A 21,919-nucleotide genomic window follows, 5' to 3' on the forward strand; every position below is an offset into this window, starting at 1 on the left:
AGGGAGCCTTGGTTTACCAAGGAAGTTGAATCTCTTGTGAAGAGTAAGAAGAAGGCTTATGTTAGGATGAGATGTGAAGGCTCAGTTAGAGCGATTGAGAGTTACAAGTTAGCCTGGAAAGACTGAGAGAGCTAAGAAGAGCCAGGAGGGGACATGAGAAGTCATTGGCAGATAGGATCAAAGAAAACCTTAAGGCTTTCCATAGCTATATCAGGAATAAAAGAATGGCTAGAGTAAGATTAGGACCAATCAAGGATAGTAGTGGGACGTTTTACATGGAGTCAGAGGAGATAAAAGAAGCACTAAATGAATAATTTTTGTCAGGATTCACACAAGTAAAAGACAATGAGGTTGAGGAGAATACTGAGATACTGGCTACTACACTGGATGGGATTGAGGTGCATAAGGAGGAGGTGTTAGCAATTCTGGAAAGTGTAAAAATAGATGAGTCCCCTTGGATTCTCTGGGAAGCCAGGGAGGAGATTGCCAAGCCTTTGGCTTTGATCTTTATGCCATCATTATCTACCAGAAGATTGGAGGATAACAAATGTTGTTCCCTTGTTCAAGAAGGGGAGTAGAGAAAACCCTGGAAATTATAGACCTGTGAGGCTTCCTTCAGTTGTGGGTAAAGTGTTGGAAAGGGTTATAACAGATTGGATTTATAATCATCCAGAGAGGCATAAGCTGATTAAGGATAGTCAACACAGTTTAGGGAAGGGTAGGTTGTGCCTCACAAACCTTAATAAATTCTTTGAGAAAGTGACCAAACAGGTAGATGAGGATAAAGTGGTTGATGTGGTGAATTTGGATTTCGGTAAGGCGTTTGATAAGGTTATCCACAGGAGGCTATTGCACAAAATAGAGAGGCATGGGATGGAGGGTGGTTTAGCAAATTGGATCAGAAATTGGCTAGCTGAAAGAAGACAGAGTGGTGGTTGATGGGAAATATTCATCCTGGAGTTCAGTTACTAGTGGTGTACCGCAAGGATCTGTTAGGTCCACTGTTGTTTGTCATTTATATAAATGATCTGGAAGAGGGAATAGAAGGATAGGTTAGTAAATTGGCGGTTGACATAAGGTCAGTGGAGTTGTGGGTAGTGATGAAGGATGTTGTAGTTTACAGAGAGACACAGATAAACTGCAGAGCTGGGCTGAGAGGTGGCAAATGGAGTTTAATGCGGAAAAATGCGAGGTGATTCACTTTGGAAGGAGTAACAGAAATGCAAAGTACTGGGCTAATGATAAGATTCTTGGTAGTTTCGATGAGCAGAGAAATCCTTGAAAGTTGCGAACGAGGTTGACTGGGTTGTTAAGAAGTCAAGATTGGAGTGGTGCTGGAAAAGCACAGCAGGTCAGGCCGCATCCGAGGAGCAGGAAAATTGATGTTTCGGGCAGGAGCCCTTCATCAGGATGCCCCAAACTTCACTTTTTCTGCTCCTCGGATGCTGTTTGACCTGCTGTGCTTCTCCAGCACTACTCTAATCTTGACTCTAATCTCCAGCATCTGCAGTTCTCACTTTCACCTGGGTTGTTAAGAAGGCGTATGGTGTCTTAGCTTTTATTGGTAGAGGAACTGAGTTTCAGAATCATGAGATCATGCTGCCACTGTATAAAAGTCTGGGGCAGCCACGTTTGGAGTATTGTTCTGGGTACTGCATTATAGGAAGGATATGGAAGCTTTGGAAAGGGTTCAGAGGAGATTTACTAGGATGTTGCCTGGTATGGAGGGAAGGTCTTATGAGGAAAGGCTAAGGCACTTGAGGCTGTTTTAGTTAGTGAGGAGAAGGTTGAGAGGTTGGACAGTGAGAGCCTTTTTCCTCTGATGGCGATGGCTAGTACGAGGGAACATAACTTTAAATTGAGGGGTGAGAGATATAGGATAGCTGTCAGAGGTAGTTTCTTTACTCAGACAGTAGTAGGGGCGTAGAACACTCTGCCTGCAACAATAGTAGACTCGCCAACTTTAAGGACAGCTCAACATCGAGGACCGAAGGGTCTGTACTGTGCTGTAATGTTCTATGTTGAAAGGATAAGAGCAGACAATGTAAACACAGGCCCCTATAGAGAATGTGGCTGGGGAATTAATTAGGAACCAGTAAATGGCAGACGAATTGAATAAATACTTTCTATCAGTCTTCATAACAGAGACTAGTAGAATTCCTGAAATATTGTATTATCCAGGGAAAAAAAGGAGGAAAGGAAACAAATGCTGTAACTATCACTGGAGAAAAGAATGTCCTTGGGGACTAATGGGGCTAAAGTTTGTTACGTTCCCTGAACTTGATGGGTTACTTTTTAGTACATCACAAAGATAATAGGTGCACTGGCAGCAATCTTCCAACTAGGTTAAATTCTGGAAAAGTCACAGATGATTGTGTTGTCCAGCTTTGGTCATTTTGACCAAGTTTCTGCATAACCTCATTTTACCCGGGTGTTATACTTGAGATGAACAAAACAGTCAGAGTGAAATTGCAATTCAACACAATTTTATAGACAAATTACACTGAAGATATAAAAGGGGCTGTATGGCCAAATATTATCTAAAACTGTGATAAAGCTTCTGATTAATGATTCTACCAATCGCAATGTAAATTCTTTATCACAACCCTTTTCTAAGCCTTACCAGCTATCAGACTAAAATCAGGTTCCACCCATGCAGTTGAACTTGGCCAGGCTGTGTAGTTGGCACTGATGCATTCAGCAAAGATTGATCTTGCACTTGGTTATCTCCCTCTCCAGGGAGTAGAATGACATTATAGGCCAGGTAGAGTCTGCACTGAGAGAATGGCCACCGGGTGACCCTTCTTTACCCTCCCTGCCGCATCCTTCCAGAATCTTCTCTTGCCCTTAGCCAATTGATCTTCCAAGGTCACGGCATCCAATGGGATCCCCTTTGTCATGGGGAAAACACTGGGGATACCCTTACTGATGTGTCAAGGGCATACTCCCCTCTCCATACATGGTCATAAATGGGAGTCTGGGACACTAGTGAATCTCCTCGCCATACATGAATACACAAACCAGCCTCACTTTCCACAACAATTCCGGGTTTGTCCTTGTTTTGAGTTCTGAAGAAGAGTCACTAGACTCAAAACATAAACTTTGATTTCTCTCCACAGTTGCTGCCTGACCTGCTGAGTTTTTACAACTGTTTTTGTTCTTATCTTTGTCTTGTGGAAGCTTTGTGTTTCACCTATCTTAAGTCCCATCAGGTACAAAGGTTGCCAATTCTAGTTTTGGGCCTAGCCATTTGGTCTAGGCTATTTGGTCACAATTGGAAAACTGCCAATTCAAAAAGAGAAGGCAAAAAAATACAAGTAACCATTGGCCAGTTAGCTTGATATCTGATATTGATAAAATGTTCAAGTCTATTATAAAGGATGTAATAGAAGACCATTGAGAAACATAATATCATGAAGCAGAATCAGCATGAGTCCTCAAAAGGGGAAATAATGCTGAACAAATTTGAATTTTGTGGTAGTAGCTGTCGTGATTGTAATGTAGTCAGCCAAGTGGATCTCAGAATAGGAGTTTGCTAATTATTCCAGATTACCAGCCCCAATCAGGGAGCCCTGACTGATAGATAAGCAGAAGTGTCAGAGGGTTTGTTCACTCTGAGGAAACTGGATCAGTATCAAGGACTAAAAGGTAAAAATAATGACTGCACATGCTGAAAACCAAATACTGGATTAGTGGTGCTGGAAGAGCACAGCAGTTCAGGCAGCATCCAACGAGCAGCGAAATCGACATTTCGGGCAAAAGCCTTATTCCTGATGAAGGGCTTTTGCCCGAAACGTCGATTTCGCTGCTCGTTGGATGCTGCCTGAACTGCTGTGCTCTTCCAGCACCACTAATCCAGTATCAAGGACTGTCTATGCATAAATAAAAGGTGACTTAGTGTTGGGAATGGACAGAATTTCTGACATTGTATTTTGTACATGTTAATAAAAAAAAGTTGACAAACAAAGCAGCAGTTCACAAAAAAACTTCGCTATATACAGGGGAAAGGGCAGCAAAGCCAAACTCCAAACCCCACCATTCAACCAGTTTTCAGGGAGATGAGGCACTTTCAGCCAAAGATAACAGTAACAAACAAAGACAAGACAGTGTAATCAAATTATAACTGTACATAGAACACAGACCCAATATAGCTTAGAAAAACTGACACCAATCCGCACCACATGCTGTCTAACTGTCCTTGGCTAGCCTTCCTGCAGGACAATCATTGGCCTTCCAATCTCTGGCCACTCTGCATACTGACTGACCCTCCCCAGGGCCACATTCCTCCAGGCTGGTCATCGACCACCCAGCTTCCAGTCACTTCATGTACTGACCAGACTACTGCGGGTCACATTCCTAAGAGCTGGCCTTCTAATCTCTGGCCATCCTGCGTACTGACCGATCCTTCCTCTGGCAGTCGGCTACCAGCTCCCGGTCACACCATGAAGTACTGACTGGGGCTGCCCTACCCCCTCTGTATCTGGTGCCCAAAGATCAGGAGCATGGGACTGAAGTGCAACCAAAAACAGAGAAGAAGGTTTTTAAGAAAATCAAAAAGGGAGTGCAAACACCCACACTCAATATTTACATGGTCCATGGACTCCACAGCACCACAGAACAAGCAGTTGGGCTGGGAGTCCTTGAACCACCGCAATCTGCTGTGTGCACCACCCTCCACACCAAATTCCTGAGAGAAAGGGAGAGGACTCCCACGTAGAGAGCCCTCTACTGGAGATCACTTCCCTGTCTGGTGGTAAATGGGCACACCAAGGCATATCTGGGCAGTGGATGAGGGAGAAGAGGTGGACGGTGTGCATCAGCAGTTGACGGGAGGGTCCACCATTTTACATCCCTGAAGGGGACAAAACTAAAGCTTCAGATGCAGCTCAGGTTGTGGGGGACGCTCCTGTTTATTTTTTTTTCGAGGCAGCAGCAGCAGTGGTAGCAGGCCCCAGGCAGCAGCAATGGAAACAGGCCCCACACTCCTGTTTATTTTTTCTAGGTGCATGAATCTTTATTCAATTTCCACCACCAGGAAGATATGAGAAACACCCGAGTCACACTCCTGTTTATTTTTTTTTTCTTTTTTCTTTTTTTCTTTATTTTTTTTTTCTTTTTTTTTTCTTTTATGAAAAACACCCGAGTGGCCAGTGACAAGCACTGCCCTTCACATCAAAGGGCAATGCTGTGTGATCAAAACAGTGAAGGGGAGGGTAGGGACTAAATCAAAATAGAGTTGGAGGGAGAAATAATGCACTCCACTCCCTGCGGCGCCCACCTCTCCCTGCACACTCCTGTTTATCCTTTTCTTAAAAAAAACACCAGTTCACAAAACCGGCTTTATAAGCCAGCTGAAGAATCACATTCTCCCAAAAACAAACAACAGCAGTATACACTAGGTATGGACAGACAGTCTCTAAAAGTGAGAAGACTACCTGAATCTCCTGTTTATATCTATCAGCCAGGGCTCCCTGATTGGACCAGATTAATAGCCCCAATCAGAGAACCTGTCCACATGGCTGACCTCATTTCAATCACTACGAGAGCAAGCAAAATAGATAAAGGGGAGCCTTTAGAGAATCTGTAGTTAATCATTTGTCACAGGCTTCAGTGTTGGGGCCACAATTATTTATGGTAGATATTAATGACTTAAATCAGTGAATGTACTCTAGCTAGGTTTGTGAGTGGCACAAGAGTAGATTGGTAGGTAAGTGGTGAGTATGATTCTACAGAGGGTTGTAAGCAGATTAATTGAGAGGGGGAAAATCACACTTTGAGTAAGAAGCAGAAAAGTGGAGTTGAGGATCAGATCTGCCAGAATTTCATTGAATTGTGGAACAAATTCATTGGGATAAATGACCTACTTCTGATTTTACATCTTATGGTCTTAGTAAGCAGAATAAATCAGAAGTGACTTTGGATCAGTTTGGAAAAACAATGCAGTTGAGAAGTTTGATTGAACAGTTAAACCAAATTGTGCACTTAGACTATAAACGGTGTTAGTTATGATGCATTGGTTTGAGTATGATGATGAACCAGACCACTGCTGAGAAAATCTTGACACCAAATGCAACACTAAAGAAATTATGTTCAGAAAAATGTACACTCGTATTTATAGCCTTGACTAACATTGAAGAGTGAAGCTAGACATTTTCAGTAATGCTTTGTTTTCCAGTCTCCAGTTGGATATTTGAGTAGTTAATGAACATACAAACAAGGAACAAGAGTCGGCCACGTGACTCTTTGAGCCTGTTCCATTGTTCAATAAGATCACGGCTGGTCTGATTTTAACCTCAACTCTACGTTCCTATATACCCCCAAGAGTACATCAAGCTGCACTGCCTGCAACAGCAGTAAACTCACCAACTTTAAGGGCATTTAAATGGTCATTGGATAGACATATGGATGAGAATGGAATAGTGTAGGTTAGATGGGCTTCAGATTGTTGCACTGACCTGTAGAACCATCGAGGACTGAAGGATTTGTATTGCGCTGTAATGTTCTATGTTCTATAGTTTCCTTAGTGGGAGAGGATGATAAATGCTGTTCATTGGATTGGGAAGGCTAGAAAATAACAAAGATAGTTTAATATGCCTTTCTGTATAAACATTGGTGCTATTGGAAACTATAGATACAGGGTGTTTGTATTTGAAAAGAAATTGAATCCAATGGCTGTGTAAAGGATCTTGTGTCACAGTGGAAGTATGGGCTGTGCTGGGTTAAAGTTCCACCTTCCCTGGAGGTATGTCAGAACGTCTCCAAACAAGTTGAATTTTTTTTTAAGGAATGGTACCAAGGAGTGATATGAGCTATGTGGTAGAATTTATTGAGTTAACTATCACAGGGAAAAGAAAGTCTAAGTCAATTCCAGACTCAGATCCAAGTTAGCTTTTCCTGGTTCTTAATGCTGGAATCTTATGGCAACTTTTATTTCTGAATGTGTCATCATGTGACCTACTATTTTGAATGACCCCAACTTCAAAATTTATTTCAATCTATACCACAGTGTACAAACAGGAAATGTAATTTAATTTTATAACTGTGCAGTAGTTGCTGGGATTGAAAGATTTACATGAATGTATTTGATATTAATCATAGGTTAACTGGACAACTATGGCCCAAGATACCAAACCCTGCAAACAGCACCCTTGCTAGCTGGACCCCAGGGAAGAAAGGCCAGGTAAATACATTCATGCCACAGTATCTAATATCATGGAGTGACTGAAATTCTGAAGGTAATTGTCCAGCACCCTCCTGACAACCCCATCCTTTCCATTACTCCTCTTTATCTCAATTACTCCCCACCACCTCCTCTTTTGGCAATTAAAAGATGGGAAAATTGAAAATGTTCATGAGGTAAGTACACTAGTATGTAAATTAATTTTAAAAAGATTATTCGCATGGAACAGTTTCAGGTGAGTGCAAGTTTCAGCAAAGTACAAGGGAATTTCAGTGATTGTGGAAATTCAGTGAGGTCATTGTAAAAGAATTTGTTTGATATATAACAAATACATTTAAATAATTAAATTGGAGCTGTGAGGTAAGTTACATTAATGCAGTAAAACTTCAACATAACTGTAATAAGCAAAAGATTATTACAGTACCTACATTGAAATGGTAAATAAAAACGTTCTTCTAAACTCCAAAATTTAATTAGTAAAATAACATACAATGGAAATGACAGACCAGATGATTTGTTGCCGTTCGATGATGGACACCCATGTTATTCATAATGACCACACTTTCAATGAATATCTGTAGTTTGACAAGCTTCACCTCACTTCTAATGAGCTGAAGTCTGTGCATTGGATGCTGCAGTGCACCAGAGAGGAGGAAAACTACCCAAGTATTTGTTCCAAGAGGTATGAAGGGGGTCAGAAAATTAAACAAATTTGATATTTATTGGAATTTAGAAGAATAGGAGGTGATGTTATTGAAACATAAAAGATTCTGAGAGAATTTGACATGGTACATAGCCATTTAAAATTCAGATGGAGAGAAGGTTAAAGTTGCGGGTATGACTGGGATGAATGACTTTGACGAGCAGGTAGACACCCAACACTTGTCCCTTACTGGTCTTGTACTAGTTATCCAGTAAAACCTGCTAGACCACCAACTTAGCATGGACCACCCCCATAGAGGCAGAGTGGGATAATTTAATTGGAAGTTTATTGTCATGTGTATTCGATATAAAATATAGTGAAAAGGTTCATACCGTTGTGATGAACTGGTGCCATAAGATACTTAAGTGGACATTCAACAGGCCTATAGGATGGGATGGTGTCTCCACTGCCCCCTGCAAAATAGAAAATAGTCAGAGTGAGCAGTAAAACACTCTGGTATTGTTGGATAACAGTATAATATTTTGAAACGGTTAATACTGAGGAGTGCCTTACACACCACTGACTATACTGATGTCATACAGACACAGTGATAGGAAAGTTTAAGATCACAAAGGAGTATGACCAACTATTCAGCTCCTTGCCGCACTCCGAGACAGCAAAATAGTAACTTTCAGTGTCTCATGCGAGTACAGAAAAAGCTGGATAAGATAGATGATTGCATGGCTGGAAAGATAGTGCATGAGGGAAGGCCTTAGATTCCTGGGATGCAGAGGCTGATTCTGGGAAGAATGACATCTTTACAAGCTGATGGGTTGCACCTGAAGAAAGCTGAGCGTGAGGTCCTAATGAGATCTTTGCTATTGCCATGGCCAGGGCTTTAAATGAAATTGTCAGAGCTTGCAAAATACTTAGAGATACAGGTGGCACTAGTTTAGGAATGGTAAGTTAACAAGTGATGTTGGATTAAGGGAGAAAGAAAGAGAGAGTCAAAAGCAGAATTAATGTTCATATCTGTAAATGCATGTAATATAGTAACTATGTTTTGTGGGGAGGGGGGGGGGTGTGGGGGGCAACAGTTACAGATGCAGATTGTAATGTGCAATTATGATGTTGTGGCACTGATGGAGATCTGCTTCAAGGAAGGACAGGATTGCATGTAAATATTCCTGGGAATCAATTGTTCAGGAAAGATAGAAAAGGAGATAAAGGAAAAGTAGCAGAATTAGTTAAGGAGATGTGCAGTGCTGGAGAACAAGGACGTCTCAGGGGGTTCAAGGACAGTATCAGTTTGGGTAGAGTTACAGAATAGAAAGGGTGCAATTTTTATCTACCTTTAATAAATTGTTGTCACTTAAAAGTCACAAGGTAGGACGACTGGATAAGATGCATCAAAGGATTTTGAAGGAAATGAGGTTAGAAATTGCAGGGGTGCTGGCCACTATCTTTCAGTCCTCCCTGCATTGAGGGAGGTGCTGGAAGGCTGCATATTGCAAACTTTAGATCACCTCTCATCTCATTGAAATTAGCCCTCTTCTACTTTAGAAATTTTACTTCAAACAAAGAACATTTGTAGCCCAGGAACAGGCCCTTCAGCCCTCTAAGCCTGAGCCGATCCAAATGTACTGTTTAAACCTGTCGGTCAATTCCTAAGCATCTGTATCTCTCTACTCCCAACCTACTCATGCATTTATCCAGACACATCTTAAATGAATCTGCTGAGCTTGCCTCTACCATCTCTGCTGGCAACGCGTTCCAAATGCCCACCACCCTCTGTGTGAAGCACTTGCCATGTGTATCCCCCTTAAACCTTCCACTTCTCACCTTGAAAGCGTGACCTCTCATTATTGAATCATTCACCCTGCGAAAAAGCTTGTCTTGATCCATTCTGTCTATACCCTTCATGATTTTAAAAGCCTCAATCAGGTCCCCCATCAATCTCCTTTTTTCTAATGAAAATAAACCTAATCTGCTCAACCTTTCTTCATAGCTGGCACCTTCCATGCCAGGCAACATCCTTGTAAACCTTCTCTGCACCCTCTCCAAAATGTCCACATCCTTCTGGTAATGTGGCGACCAGAACTGTACACAGTGTTCTAAATGCGGCCAAACCAATGTCTTGTACAATTTTAACATGACTTGCCAGCTCTTATACTCAATACCCCGTCCAATGAAGGCAAGCATACTATTTATCCTCTTGACCACTCTATCCACCTATGCAGCAACCTTCAGGGTACAGTGGACCTGCACTCCGAGATCTCTCTGCCCATCAACTTTGCCCAAGGCTCTTCCGTTCATTGTATAATTCGTTCTAGAATTAGACTTGCCTAAATGCATCACTTCACGGTTGTCTGGATTGAAAATGATTTGCCACGTTTCTGCCCAACTGTCCAGTCTATCTATATCTTCCTGTATTCTCTGACAGTCCCTTATGCTTTCTGCTACTCCACCAATCTTTGTGTCATCAGTAAACTTGCTGATCATACCAACAGTGCCCTCTTCCAGATCATTTATGTATGTCACAAACAACAGTGGCTCCAACACTGACCCCTGTGGAACACCACTGGTCACCTTTCTCCATTTCAAGAAACCCCCTACAACTACTGCTCTTTGTCTCCTGTTGCTCAACTAGTTCGTTATCCACCTAGCTAGAACACCCTGCACACCATGTGGCTTCACTTTCTCCATGACTCTACCATGGAGAACCTTATCAAACGTCTTACTAAAGTCCATGTATATGACATCAACAACCCTTCCTTCATCTATCAACTTGATCACTTCCTCAAAGAACTGTATTAAGTTGGTAAGGCACAATTTCCACCGCACAAAACCATGTTGCCAATCACTGATAAGTCCATTCTTTTCTAAATATAAATAGATCCTATCCCTCAGTACCTTCTCCAGCAACTTTCCCACCACTGACATGAGGCTCACTGGTCTGTAGTTACCTGGAATATCCCTACTACCCTTCTTGTACAGGGGGACAACATGAGCAACCCTCCAGTACTCCGGCAACTTACCTGTGTTTAAGGATGCCACAAAGATATCTGTCAGGGCACCAGCTATTTCCTCTCTCACCTCCCTCAGCGACCTGGCATAGATCCTATCTGGTCCTGGGGATTTGTCCACCTTAATAACCTCTAGCCGACCCAACACATCTTTCCCTACTTATGTCAATGTGATCCAGACTAATCAACTTTCTATCTCTAATCTCAACATTCATCATGTTCCTCTCCTCAGTGAACACTGATGCTAAGTAATCATTCAGAATCTCACCCAGGTTATTCATTACTCTTCTCCATTGCAAATATAATCATCATGGTAAGATGATTGCCATTACCCAAGTGATTTTCAACACTTAGTTCATTTGGTCCTCTTCATTCCCCAGCACCTGATCCAAAAAGAAATTAAATAAATTCTTGAGGGTAATTAATTTTCTGCAGAATGGGAGAATAGGGGCTGAATGGATTGTCCTGCAGAGATTCAGCATGGACTCTGAAAATCTTAGACTCAATGTTTATGTGACTATGACAAGTTGGATTTTTGAATGTTTTTTCATTGGAGCATGGTTTGTTTTGCTACTAGGGCTTGGAGTACTTGGGCCTGAATTTTCGCTTTGGGGTGGAGGCAAGGAAAGTTCTCTCCTCTGAATCAGCCATTTTAAAAAATCAAGTTCAATGTTGGATTTTCAGTCCAATTATGGGGGAAATTGGGTTGGATTAGAAGTCAAAGGTAAATTTGAACAACTAAGGAGGATGCTAGGCATGGATTAAAAATAAAGAAAGTGCTGGAGAAACTCAGTAGGTTCATCTTTTAAATCTGATATAGTTCCAAATGATAGAATTGTGGTTAGATATTGAACTCAGAGCATTAACTCTGTTTCTCTCACCACAGATACTGCCGGATCTGTTGAGTTTCTCCAGCTATTCTGTTATATTTCAGATCTTTCACATCTGCAGATTTATTTGTGTTTTCTTGCTAAGTATAGAGGTTGCCTTATGATATGTGGCTAAAATTTGAAGATAAAGAATTAAAACACACACACTACCTCATGCACTTCACTCACCCCCATTGCCCTTCATTACCCCCTGCCAATCTAATGGCAACTGATGAGCCCTCCCAACCCTTTGGCTTTCCATCTACCTTGCCAACTCATCTGCTATCCTGAATGGGAAGATTAGAGAACCCATACCAAGATATGATAAATTATTAAATACATTTTTAGATGTCATTTGCAGACATCTTTGTAAAATCATTCTCTTTCAAAAAAGCCTATTTGCAAACCCATCAGTAAATAAAACCTTATAACAACATAAGGTTGTTATGATGCAACCTTGAATGCATTCAAGTGTACAATTCCTTAAAATAGCAAATATTGAAATTCACAACACAGTCTAGAACTGCTTGTAGTTGTTAATCAAATTGGAATGACAGACTCTGTTGTGTGGTAAGGCACGGTTGTAAAAAACATCAGTGTTAAACCAGTAATTGTAAACGTCAACAACGTGAAATAGCAGACTTTTTAAACATAGAACATAGAACATAGAACAATACAGCGCAGTACAGGCCCTTCGGCCCTCGATGTTGCGCCGATCAAAGCCCACCTAACCTACACTAACCCACTATCCTCCATATACCTATCCAATGCCCGCTTAAATACCCATAAAGAGGGAGAGTCCACTACTGCTACTGGCAGGGCATTCCATGATCTTACGACTCGCTGAGTGAAGAACCTACCCCTAACATCAGTCCTATATCTACCCCCCCTTAATTTAAAGCTATGCCCCCTTGTAATAGCTGACTCCATACGTGGAAAAAGGTTCTCACTGTCAACCCTATCTAACCCCCTAATCATCTTGTACACCTCTATCAAATCACCCCTAAACCTTCTTTTCTCCAAAGAAAACAACCCCAAGTGCCTCAGCCTTTCCTCATAGGATCTTCCTACCATACCAGGCAACATCCTGGTAAACCTCCTCTGCACCCGTTCCAGTGCCTCCACATCCTTCCTATAGTATGGCGACCAAAACTGCACACAATATTCCAGAAGCGGCCGCACCAGAGTCTTATACAACTGCAGCATGACCTCAGGACTCCGGAACTCAATTCCTCTACCAATAAAAGCCAGTACGCCATATGCCTTCTTCACTGCACTATTTACCTGGGTGGCAACTTTCAGAGATCTGTGTACATGGACACCAAGATCCCTCTGCTCTTCCACACTACCAAGTAGTCTACCATTAGCCCAGTAATCCATCTTTTTATTACTCTTACCAAAGTGAATCACTTCACACTTAGCTACATTGAACTCCATTTGCCACCTTTCTGCCCAGCTCTGCAGCTTCTCTATATCCCGCTGTAACCTGCCATATCCTTCCTCACTGTCTACAACTCCTCCGACTTTCGTATCATCCGCAAACTTGCTCACCCAACCTTCTAACCCTTCCTCCAGGTCATTTATAAAAATGACAAACAGCAATGGTCCCAAAACAGATCCTTGCGGAACACCACTAGTGACGGCACTCCAAGATGAATCTTTGCCATCAACTACTACCCTCTGTCTTCTTCCAGAGAGCCAATTCCTAATCCAAACCTCCAACTCACCCTCAATGCCATATCTCTGTATTTTCTGCAGTAGCCTACCATGGGGGACCTTATCAAACGCCTTACTAAAATCCATATATACTACATCTACCGCTTTCCCCTCATCTACCTCCTTCGTCACCTTCTCAAAGAATTCAATAAGGTTTGTGAGGCACGACCTGCCCTTCACAAAACCATGCTGACTATCCTTGATCACATCATTCTTATCCAGATGTGCATAAATCCTATCCCTTATAATTCTCTCTAAGACTTTGCCCACAACAGAAGTGAGACTCACTGGCCTATAGTTACTAGGATTATCCCTACTCCCCTTCTTGAACAAGGGAACCACGTTTGCTAGCCTCCAGTCCTCTGGCACTACTCCTGTAGACAAAGAGGACACAAAAATCAAGGCCAATGGCTCTGCAATCTCCTCCCTTGCTTCCCAGAGAATCCTAGGATAAATGCAATCAGGCCCAGGGGACTTATCTATTTTCACCCTTGCCAGAATTTCCAACACCTCTTCTCTACATATCTCAAAGCCATCCATTCTACTTATTCGTGCCTCAGTATTCATATCGACAACAATGTCCTGTTCCTGAGTGAATACTGACGAAAAGTATTCATTCAGCGCCTCCCCAATCTCTTCAGCCTCCACACGCAACTTCCCATTACTATCCTTGATTGGACCTATTCCTTCCCTAGTCATTCTTTTATTCCTAACATACCTATAGAAAGCCTTAGGGTTTTCCCTAATCCTACCAACTAAGGACCTTTCATGTCCCCTCCTTGCTGCTCTTAGCTCTCTCTTCAGGTCCTTCCGGGCTACCTTATAACTCTCAATCGCCCCTATTGAACCTTCACGCCTCATCTTTACAAAGGCCGCCCTCTTCCATTTAACAAGGGATTCCAACTCCTTATTAAACCACGGCTCCTTCACACGACCCTTTCCTCCCTGCCTGATAGGTACGTACTTATCAAGGACACTCAATAGTTGCTCCTTGAACAAGTTCCACATATCAATTACGCTCTTGCCTTGGAATCTACTTTTCCAATCCACACATCCTAAGTCATGCCTCAACGCATCATAATTTCCCTGCCCCCAGCTATAACTCTTGCCCTGTAGTACACACTTATCCCTCTCCATCACTAGAGTAAAAATCACCGAATTGTGGTCACTGTCCCCAAAGTGCTCACCTACCTCTAGTTCTAATACCTGGCCTGGTTCGTTACCCAGAACCAAATCCAGTATGGCCTCACCTCTTGTTGGCTTATCTACATATTGTGTCAGGAAACTCTCCTGCACACATTGCACAAACACTGACCCATCTAACGAACTTGAGCTATAGCTTTCCCAATCAATATCAGGAAAGTTAAAGTCTCCCATAACAATCACCCTATTACTGTCACTCTTCTCCTGAATCATCTTCGCAATCCTTTCTTCAACGATTCTAGGACTATTAGGAGGCCTGTAAAAGACTCCTAACAGGGTGACCTCACCTCTCCTATTCCTAACCTCAACCCAAACTACCTCAGATGGCAAATCTTCATCCATCTTCCTTTCCACCGCTGTAATACTATCTTTGACAAGCAAAGCCACACCCCCCCCTCTTTTACCCCCACCTCTGACCCTACTAAAACATTTAAACCCTGGAACCTGCAACAGCCAATCCTGTCCCTGATCTAGCCATGTCTCCGTAATAGCCACAACATCGAAGTCCCAGGTACCAACCCACGCTGCGAGTTCACCTACCTTATTTCGTATACTTCTGGCATTAAAGTATACACACTTCAAGCCACTCTTCTGTTTACAGGCACGATCCTTTAAGATTGATACCATATTCCTACCCTCCCTACACTCCAGGTCCTGCACCCTAAAGTTACAGTCTGGGTTCCCATGCCCCTGCAGAGTTAGTTTAAACCCCCCCCAAGAGCACTAGCAAACCTCCCCCCAAGGATACTGGTGCCCCTCAGGTTCAGGTGCAGACCATCCTGTCTATAGAGGTCCCACCTTCCCCAGAAAGAACCCCAGTTATCCAAATACCGAAATCCCTCCCTCCTGCACCATCCCTGTAGCCACGCATTTAACTCTTCTCTCTCCCTATTCCTCGACTCTCTATCACGTGGCACGGGTAACAAACCAGAGACAACAACTCTGTTCGTTCTAACTCTGAGCTTCCAACCTAGCTCCCTAAAAGCCTGTCTAACATCCTCAGCACTCCTACCTATGTCATTGGTGCCAATATGGACCACGACTTCAGGCTGCTCCCCCTCCCCCTTAAGGACCCGGAAAACACGATCAGAGACATCACGTACCCTTGCACCTGGGAGGCAACATACCAAACGTGAGTCTCTCTCGTTCCCACAAAACCGCCTATCTGTGCCCCGAACTATCGAGTCCCCAATTATTATTGCTCTGCTCTTCTCCACCCTTCCCTTCTGAGTAGCGGGGACAGGCTCCGTGCCAGAGGCCTGAGCCCCGTTACTTACCCCTGGTAAGTCGTCCCCCCCACAAGTATCCAAAACGGTATACTTGTTCTTGAGGGGAACGACCACAGGGGGTCCCTGCACTGGCTGCTTCCTCCCAGTCCCCCTCACTGTCACCCATCTATCTGCCATCTTTGGAGTTACTACTTCCCTATAGCTCCGATCTATGACCCCCTCTGCCTCCCGAATGATCCGAATTTCATCCAACTCCAGCTCCAGTTCCCTAACACGGTCTTGGAGGAGCTGGAGATGGGTGCACTTCCTGCAAGTGTAATCAGCAGGGATGTCCATGGCATCCCTCACCTCATACATGTTGCAGGAGGAACATTGCACTGCCTTCACTGCCATCCCTCTAAAGCTAACCTTTATTTAAAAAAACTGGGTCTAAAGAATACAACAAGCAAAATTCGGCACTTACCTCCTTACCACAACGGATCTTATTATTAGGTTAGAGGAGGAGGGCGGGAGGGAGGCACTACCTCCGTAGTGCCTCGGGTTCTTCAGCTGCACGCTTTTAAAGGGGAAACAAACCTACCCAGGTAAGCTTACGCTCTACCTGCTTCCGGGTCTCGGCTGCCTCTCTGGTCGTCGTCACTTCCCCCTACTGCTCCCGCTCTTTCTGTGAAGAGAGAGTGAAAAAAAACCACCGCTGCCCGCTACCGGTAAGTACTTTTAAAACAAACAGTCTTACCTTAGCTGCTGCTCGCACTCAAAATCTTTGACAAGATATTTCTTTTTAAAGAATCAGGACTTTTTTAAACAAGTAGGACTTTTAAATGCTTAACAGCTCCTTTTGACATGTGATTTTGATACATCCTCTGAACACATATGACAGGTCCTTTTGATAGGTCCTTTCAGTCCTATTGTCAGTTTTGACATGATTTTTGTCATGTTTGTTGACATGTGCATGGCATTAATAGCCACATATACTGTTTGCATACATTTCTGTCTACTTTTAACAATTTTAACACCAACGTTTCCTCCCTCATACACATCCAAAGAACATTTTGCCACTCCAAAGAGACCCCTAGCTATAGAAATGAACCTACAAAGATCAGGCATTGTATTATCAGGCTAATCTGTGCAATTCAGGTTTCACTCTATGGAAACCAAAGTTCCACCTCAGTAAAGGAAGCTGATGGTTTAAAAGGCTAGCTGTTTCCATAAAGTACAACTCTGTGAAATGTATCTTGCCTCCAATTTCACCCTGTGAAATTGGGAATTGCCCTGTTGGGGCAGGATGATTTTGGAAGCTTCTGTACTTTTCACTAAGGTGGAGAAAGTCAGAGCAAAAATCGAAGCCTTTGAGTTCAGTAAAAAGTGATTCAGGAGCAAGCTGACTTTAGAATCTATTTTTGTCTCTTTTTTTCTTGCTTTTCATTGCTAAGTTAAACTTAAATGTCATACCATGATTATAGAAGTTGACAAGCAGAATATTAGAAAAACAAAATCAGTCCTGAGAAAAGTAAGGTAATGCATTTGGAAAGAAGAAAGAACTCAAGGAAATGTACAGTTACGGGATAGTTATTTTTATTTCACCATGACATAAAATGTAAGAGCAGAGTTGTTACACTACAACTGTACAAGTCTCTTGATTGGACAGAATTGCAGTACTGCATATATTTCTGGGGGCAGGAAGGCTGCTGCCCTCGGAATGTCCTTAATTGACATTAGAGCCAGAAACTCTCGTCACATGTACGTGTACGCCAACAGGACAATTGACCACATGGAGAAAGTTGGATTAAACTGGTACTTTTTTTTACACTGGACACATGGATCAAATGGCCTGCATGTTTTCTGTAAATCTTTGACGTTTTGAAACTTTTATGTATTTAATTGCCAGTTTGGATCATCTTCAAATGAAATATTCTATTATATGACCAAAAACAAAGCCTAGCTGCAGAGTAGTATTGGATTCTGGATTTAGCTTGATGTTTAGGCTTGAACTGAGGGCAGTTTTACTTGCTTGATGTTATAAAGTCATGAAGTCATTGAGGCATACAGCATGGAAACAAACCTTTCGGTCCAACCAGTCCATGCCAACCATAATCCCAAACTAAACTAGTTCCACTGCCTGTGCTTGGCCAATATCCCTCCAAACAATTCTTCTTCATGTATTTATCTAAATGTTGTTTAAACATTGTAATTGTACCTGCACTCACCACTTCCTCTGGACGTTCATTCTACCTATGAACCATTCTGTGTAAACAAAATGCCTCTCGTAACTTTTTAAATTCTTTCTCTTCTCACCTTAAATATGCTTCCTAGTCTTGAAATCCCCCAACCTAGGGAAAAGACACCATCTTATCTATATCCCTCATGATTTTATAAACCTCTATAAGATCATCACTCAACCTCCTATGCTCCAGTGAAAAAAGTCCCAGTCTATCCAGCCTCTCTTTATAACTCAACACCTCCATTCCTGGCAAATTTGCGATAAATCTCATCCGAACCCTCTCCAGCTTAATAATATCCTTTGTATAACAGGGTGATCAGAACTTGATCAGAACTAAAAGAGGCCTCACCAACATCCTACACAACCTTAACATAATGTCCTAACTCCCATACTCAAAGGTCTCTATGCAAACTTCAATCAATTATGTACCGAACCCCTACTTCTCTTTGTTCTATAACACAGCTCAAGACTCAACTCCTATTGTTTGTTTTACCAAAATGCAATACATCACATTTAGTCAAAGTAAACTCCATCTGTCACTCTTCAGCCCATTGACTAAATTGATCAAGGCCATAGCGAGTTTTGAAAAGATTTGTAACTCAGGTTAAGGTTCTGGATGTAAGTTTGCTCACTTAGCTGGAAGGTTCATTTTCAGACATTTCATCACAATACTAGGTAACATCATCAATAAGCCTCTGATGAAGCACTGGTGTAATGACCCACTTTCAATTTATGTGTTCAGGTTACCTTGGGTTGGTGATGACATCACTGGCACAAATAAACCTAAACACGTAAATAGAATGTGGGTCACAATACCAATGCTTCACCGGAGCCTCACTGATGATGTTACTTAGTATGGTGACGAAACATCTGAAACTGAACTTTCCAGCTCAGCGAGCAAACTTAAATACTGATCAAGGCCTCTTTGCAATGTTACCTAACCTTCTTCACTATCCACTGTATCACCAATTTTGGTGTCACCTGCAAACTAACTAATCATGTGGCACTGTGGTTAGCACTGCTGTCTTACAGTGCCAGGGAATTGGGTTTGATTCCACACTGTCTGTGTGGAGTTTGCACATGCTCTCTGTGTCTGTATACATTTCCCCTGGGTGCTCTGATTTTCTCCCACAGTCCAAAGATGTGTAGGTTTGGTGTATTGGCTATAGTAAATTGCCCACAGTACCTGAGGTTGTGCAGGCTAGGTTGGTCAGCTGTGGGAATTACAGTGGTTGGGGGGGGGGGGGGGGGAAAGAGTCTGGGATGCTCTTCAGAGGGTTGGTGTCAACTTGATGGGCTGAATGGCCTGCTTCAACACCATAGGGATTCTATGATGTCTTCTGTATTCTCAGTTCTGATCTATTGTTGAGAATTATGTTGCTTTAGTGCTGCTAGCTCCAGTTCTCCTTAATCTCGTCCTGATATTTTGTGAATGCTGGTTACCTTTATGTAATAGAACACCAAGGAGGGCAGCTGGAGTTGTCAAATGGACCGTTTCTTAAGGAAAGGGAAAGGAGTCGACTCAGAAAAAGGACCAGACAAGTAAATTTGCCTCAAGTAGATGTAATTTCATGTAAATATTGTGCCTTCCTTATTTAACCATAATTTTCTTAATAGTTATGATGACCTGATACCAGTGAAATAGTGAATCCATTCTTTATGGTCTTTAGGCCACCTGTGTGTTCAAATAATTTTACTCAATCGCTTGTGAACCTTTGGAAATTTCTGAACTTCCACAGCCCTCGGTGGGAGATAATTTCACACATTAAAGCTTATAGTCTGGTTAATAATGGGTCTGGATTTCTAGTTTAGTTTGGACTCTCAGATATTTCTCTTATTTCTGATGCACTCCAATGATAGTTTTTCTTTTAGGGTTAATGTCTAGCTACTTCATTTCTTTCCCAATGTCAGAATGAATGTCCAACTTTCTATGGTTTCAATACCAGATTCTGATCATTGTTCATGACTGTTATCTGTTATTGCTTTGAGATAGGCTATGGTTTAAGTAAGGATGCTCAGTTTAGATTCAAGCTGAAAATACGGCTTGTTAGTATTAGAGTTCCATTTCAATACTAGTGAGAGATTTCTTTTTACGCTGTTTATACACGCCTTTCTGTCAGGGTTTTTGGTGTTCTCCATGTCCAAAGATGTGCAAATTAAATGGATTGGCCATTCTAAATTGCCCTGTAGTGTCCAGGGGTGAACAGGTTATGTGGGTTAGCCATGGTGTGTACAGAGTTACCAGTATATGCTGTGAACCATGTCTGGTCGGGATGTTCCTCAGAGAGTTAGTGCATACCTGACGGGCCGAATGGCACCTTTCTGCAATGTAGGGGTTCTATGATTTTGTGATTTTATGAGCTTTAGGAATAGACGGGAGTGGATTTAATTTTGAAAAGTCTTTCAAAGCTGATCCACAACCAACGGATCAGATCTAAGCTCAGCAGACCTACCACAAGTACTCCAAATGGTGATGGACAATTAAACAACTTGTTGGAGGTGGAGGTTCCACAAATATCCTCATCCTCAATTGGGGTGCGAATAGTGGTGTTGCACAGCATTTGAGTACAAAAGATTAGGCTGAAATATTTGCAACATTCTTCATCCATAAATGCCAAGTGGGTGATCCATCACAGGTGCCAGTCTTCAGCCAATTCGATTCATTCCATGTGATATCAAGAAATGCTGGAGGCTTTGTATCCTGCAAAGCCCTGACAACGTTCTGGCAATTGATCTGAAGACCTGAGCTTGCCACATCTCTTGCCAAGCTGATCCAGTACAGCTAGGGGAAAATGAGGACTGCAGTTGCTGGAGATCAGAGTCGAGAGTGTGGTGCTGGGAAAGCACAGCCATTCTGGCAGAATCTGAGAAGCAGGAGAATTGATGTTTTGGGCAAGAGCCCTTCATCAGGAATGAGGCTGTGAGTCGAGGGGGTGAAGAGATAAATGGGAGGTTTGGGGGTGGGGCAGGATGAAGGTAGCTGAGAGCACGATAGGTAGATGAAGGTAGGTGTATGATGATAGGTCGGAGAGGAGGGTGGAACGGAGAGGTGGGAAGGAAGATGGACAGGTAGGACAGATTATGAGGGTGATGCTGAGTTGGAAGTTTGGAACTGGGGTAAGGTGGGGGTGAGGGGAAATGAGGAAACTAGTGAAATCTATATTGATGCCATGGGGTTGGAGGTCCCAAGGCAGAAGATAAGGCATCCATCCTCCAGGTGTTGGGTAGTTAGGGAGTTGCAATTGAAGAGGCCCAGGACCTGCATGTCCTTTGGGGAGTGGGAGGGGGAGTTGAAATGTTTGGCCATGTGGCGGTGTCGTTGGTTGGTGCAGGCGTCTCCGAAGTGCTCTGTGAGTGTGCGTCCAGTCTCCCCAGTGTAGAGGAGACCGCATCAGGAGCAGCAGACACAGAAAATGACATGTGTGGAAGTGCAGATAAAACTCTGATGGATTGGAAGGCTCCTTTGGGGCCTTGGTTGGAGGTGAGTGGGGAGATATGGATGCAGATTTTGCATTTCCTGCGGTGGCTGGGGAAGGTGCCGGGAGGGGAGGGTTGTTCGGTGGAGGGTGTGGGCCTGACAAGGGAATCGCGGAGGGAACAGTCTTTACAGAAAGTGGATGGGGTGGCAAGGGAAATATATATTTGGTGGTGGGGTTCATTTGTAGGTAGCGGAAATGGTGGAGGATGATGCAATGTATGTGGATGTTGATGGGGTGGAAGCTGAGGACCAGTGGTGTTCTGTCCTTGTTGCAGTTGGAGGGTCAGGTTCTAGAGCAGAGGTGTGGGGAGTGGCTGAGATGTGCTGGAGGGCATCATCGACCATGTGGGAGAG

General features: G+C 42.9%; 1 protein-coding gene across 4 annotated transcripts in view; it reads left to right on the forward strand.

The window, feature by feature from the left end:
- LOC140453703 (granulocyte colony-stimulating factor receptor-like) overlaps positions 1-21,919 on the forward strand; it is a 216,682-nt gene that overhangs the window by 186,913 nt on the left and 7,850 nt on the right. For all 4 annotated transcript variants that reach the window (XM_072548659.1, XM_072548658.1, XM_072548660.1 and 1 more), the window contains one exon: positions 7,099-7,180. In XM_072548659.1, the coding sequence (XP_072404760.1) occupies positions 7,099-7,180 (82 nt within the window). The remainder of the gene's footprint in view (positions 1-7,098; positions 7,181-21,919) is intronic.

This window comes from Chiloscyllium punctatum, chromosome 27, assembly GCF_047496795.1.
Source record: "Chiloscyllium punctatum isolate Juve2018m chromosome 27, sChiPun1.3, whole genome shotgun sequence".
Taxonomy (NCBI): Eukaryota; Metazoa; Chordata; class Chondrichthyes; order Orectolobiformes; family Hemiscylliidae; genus Chiloscyllium; species Chiloscyllium punctatum.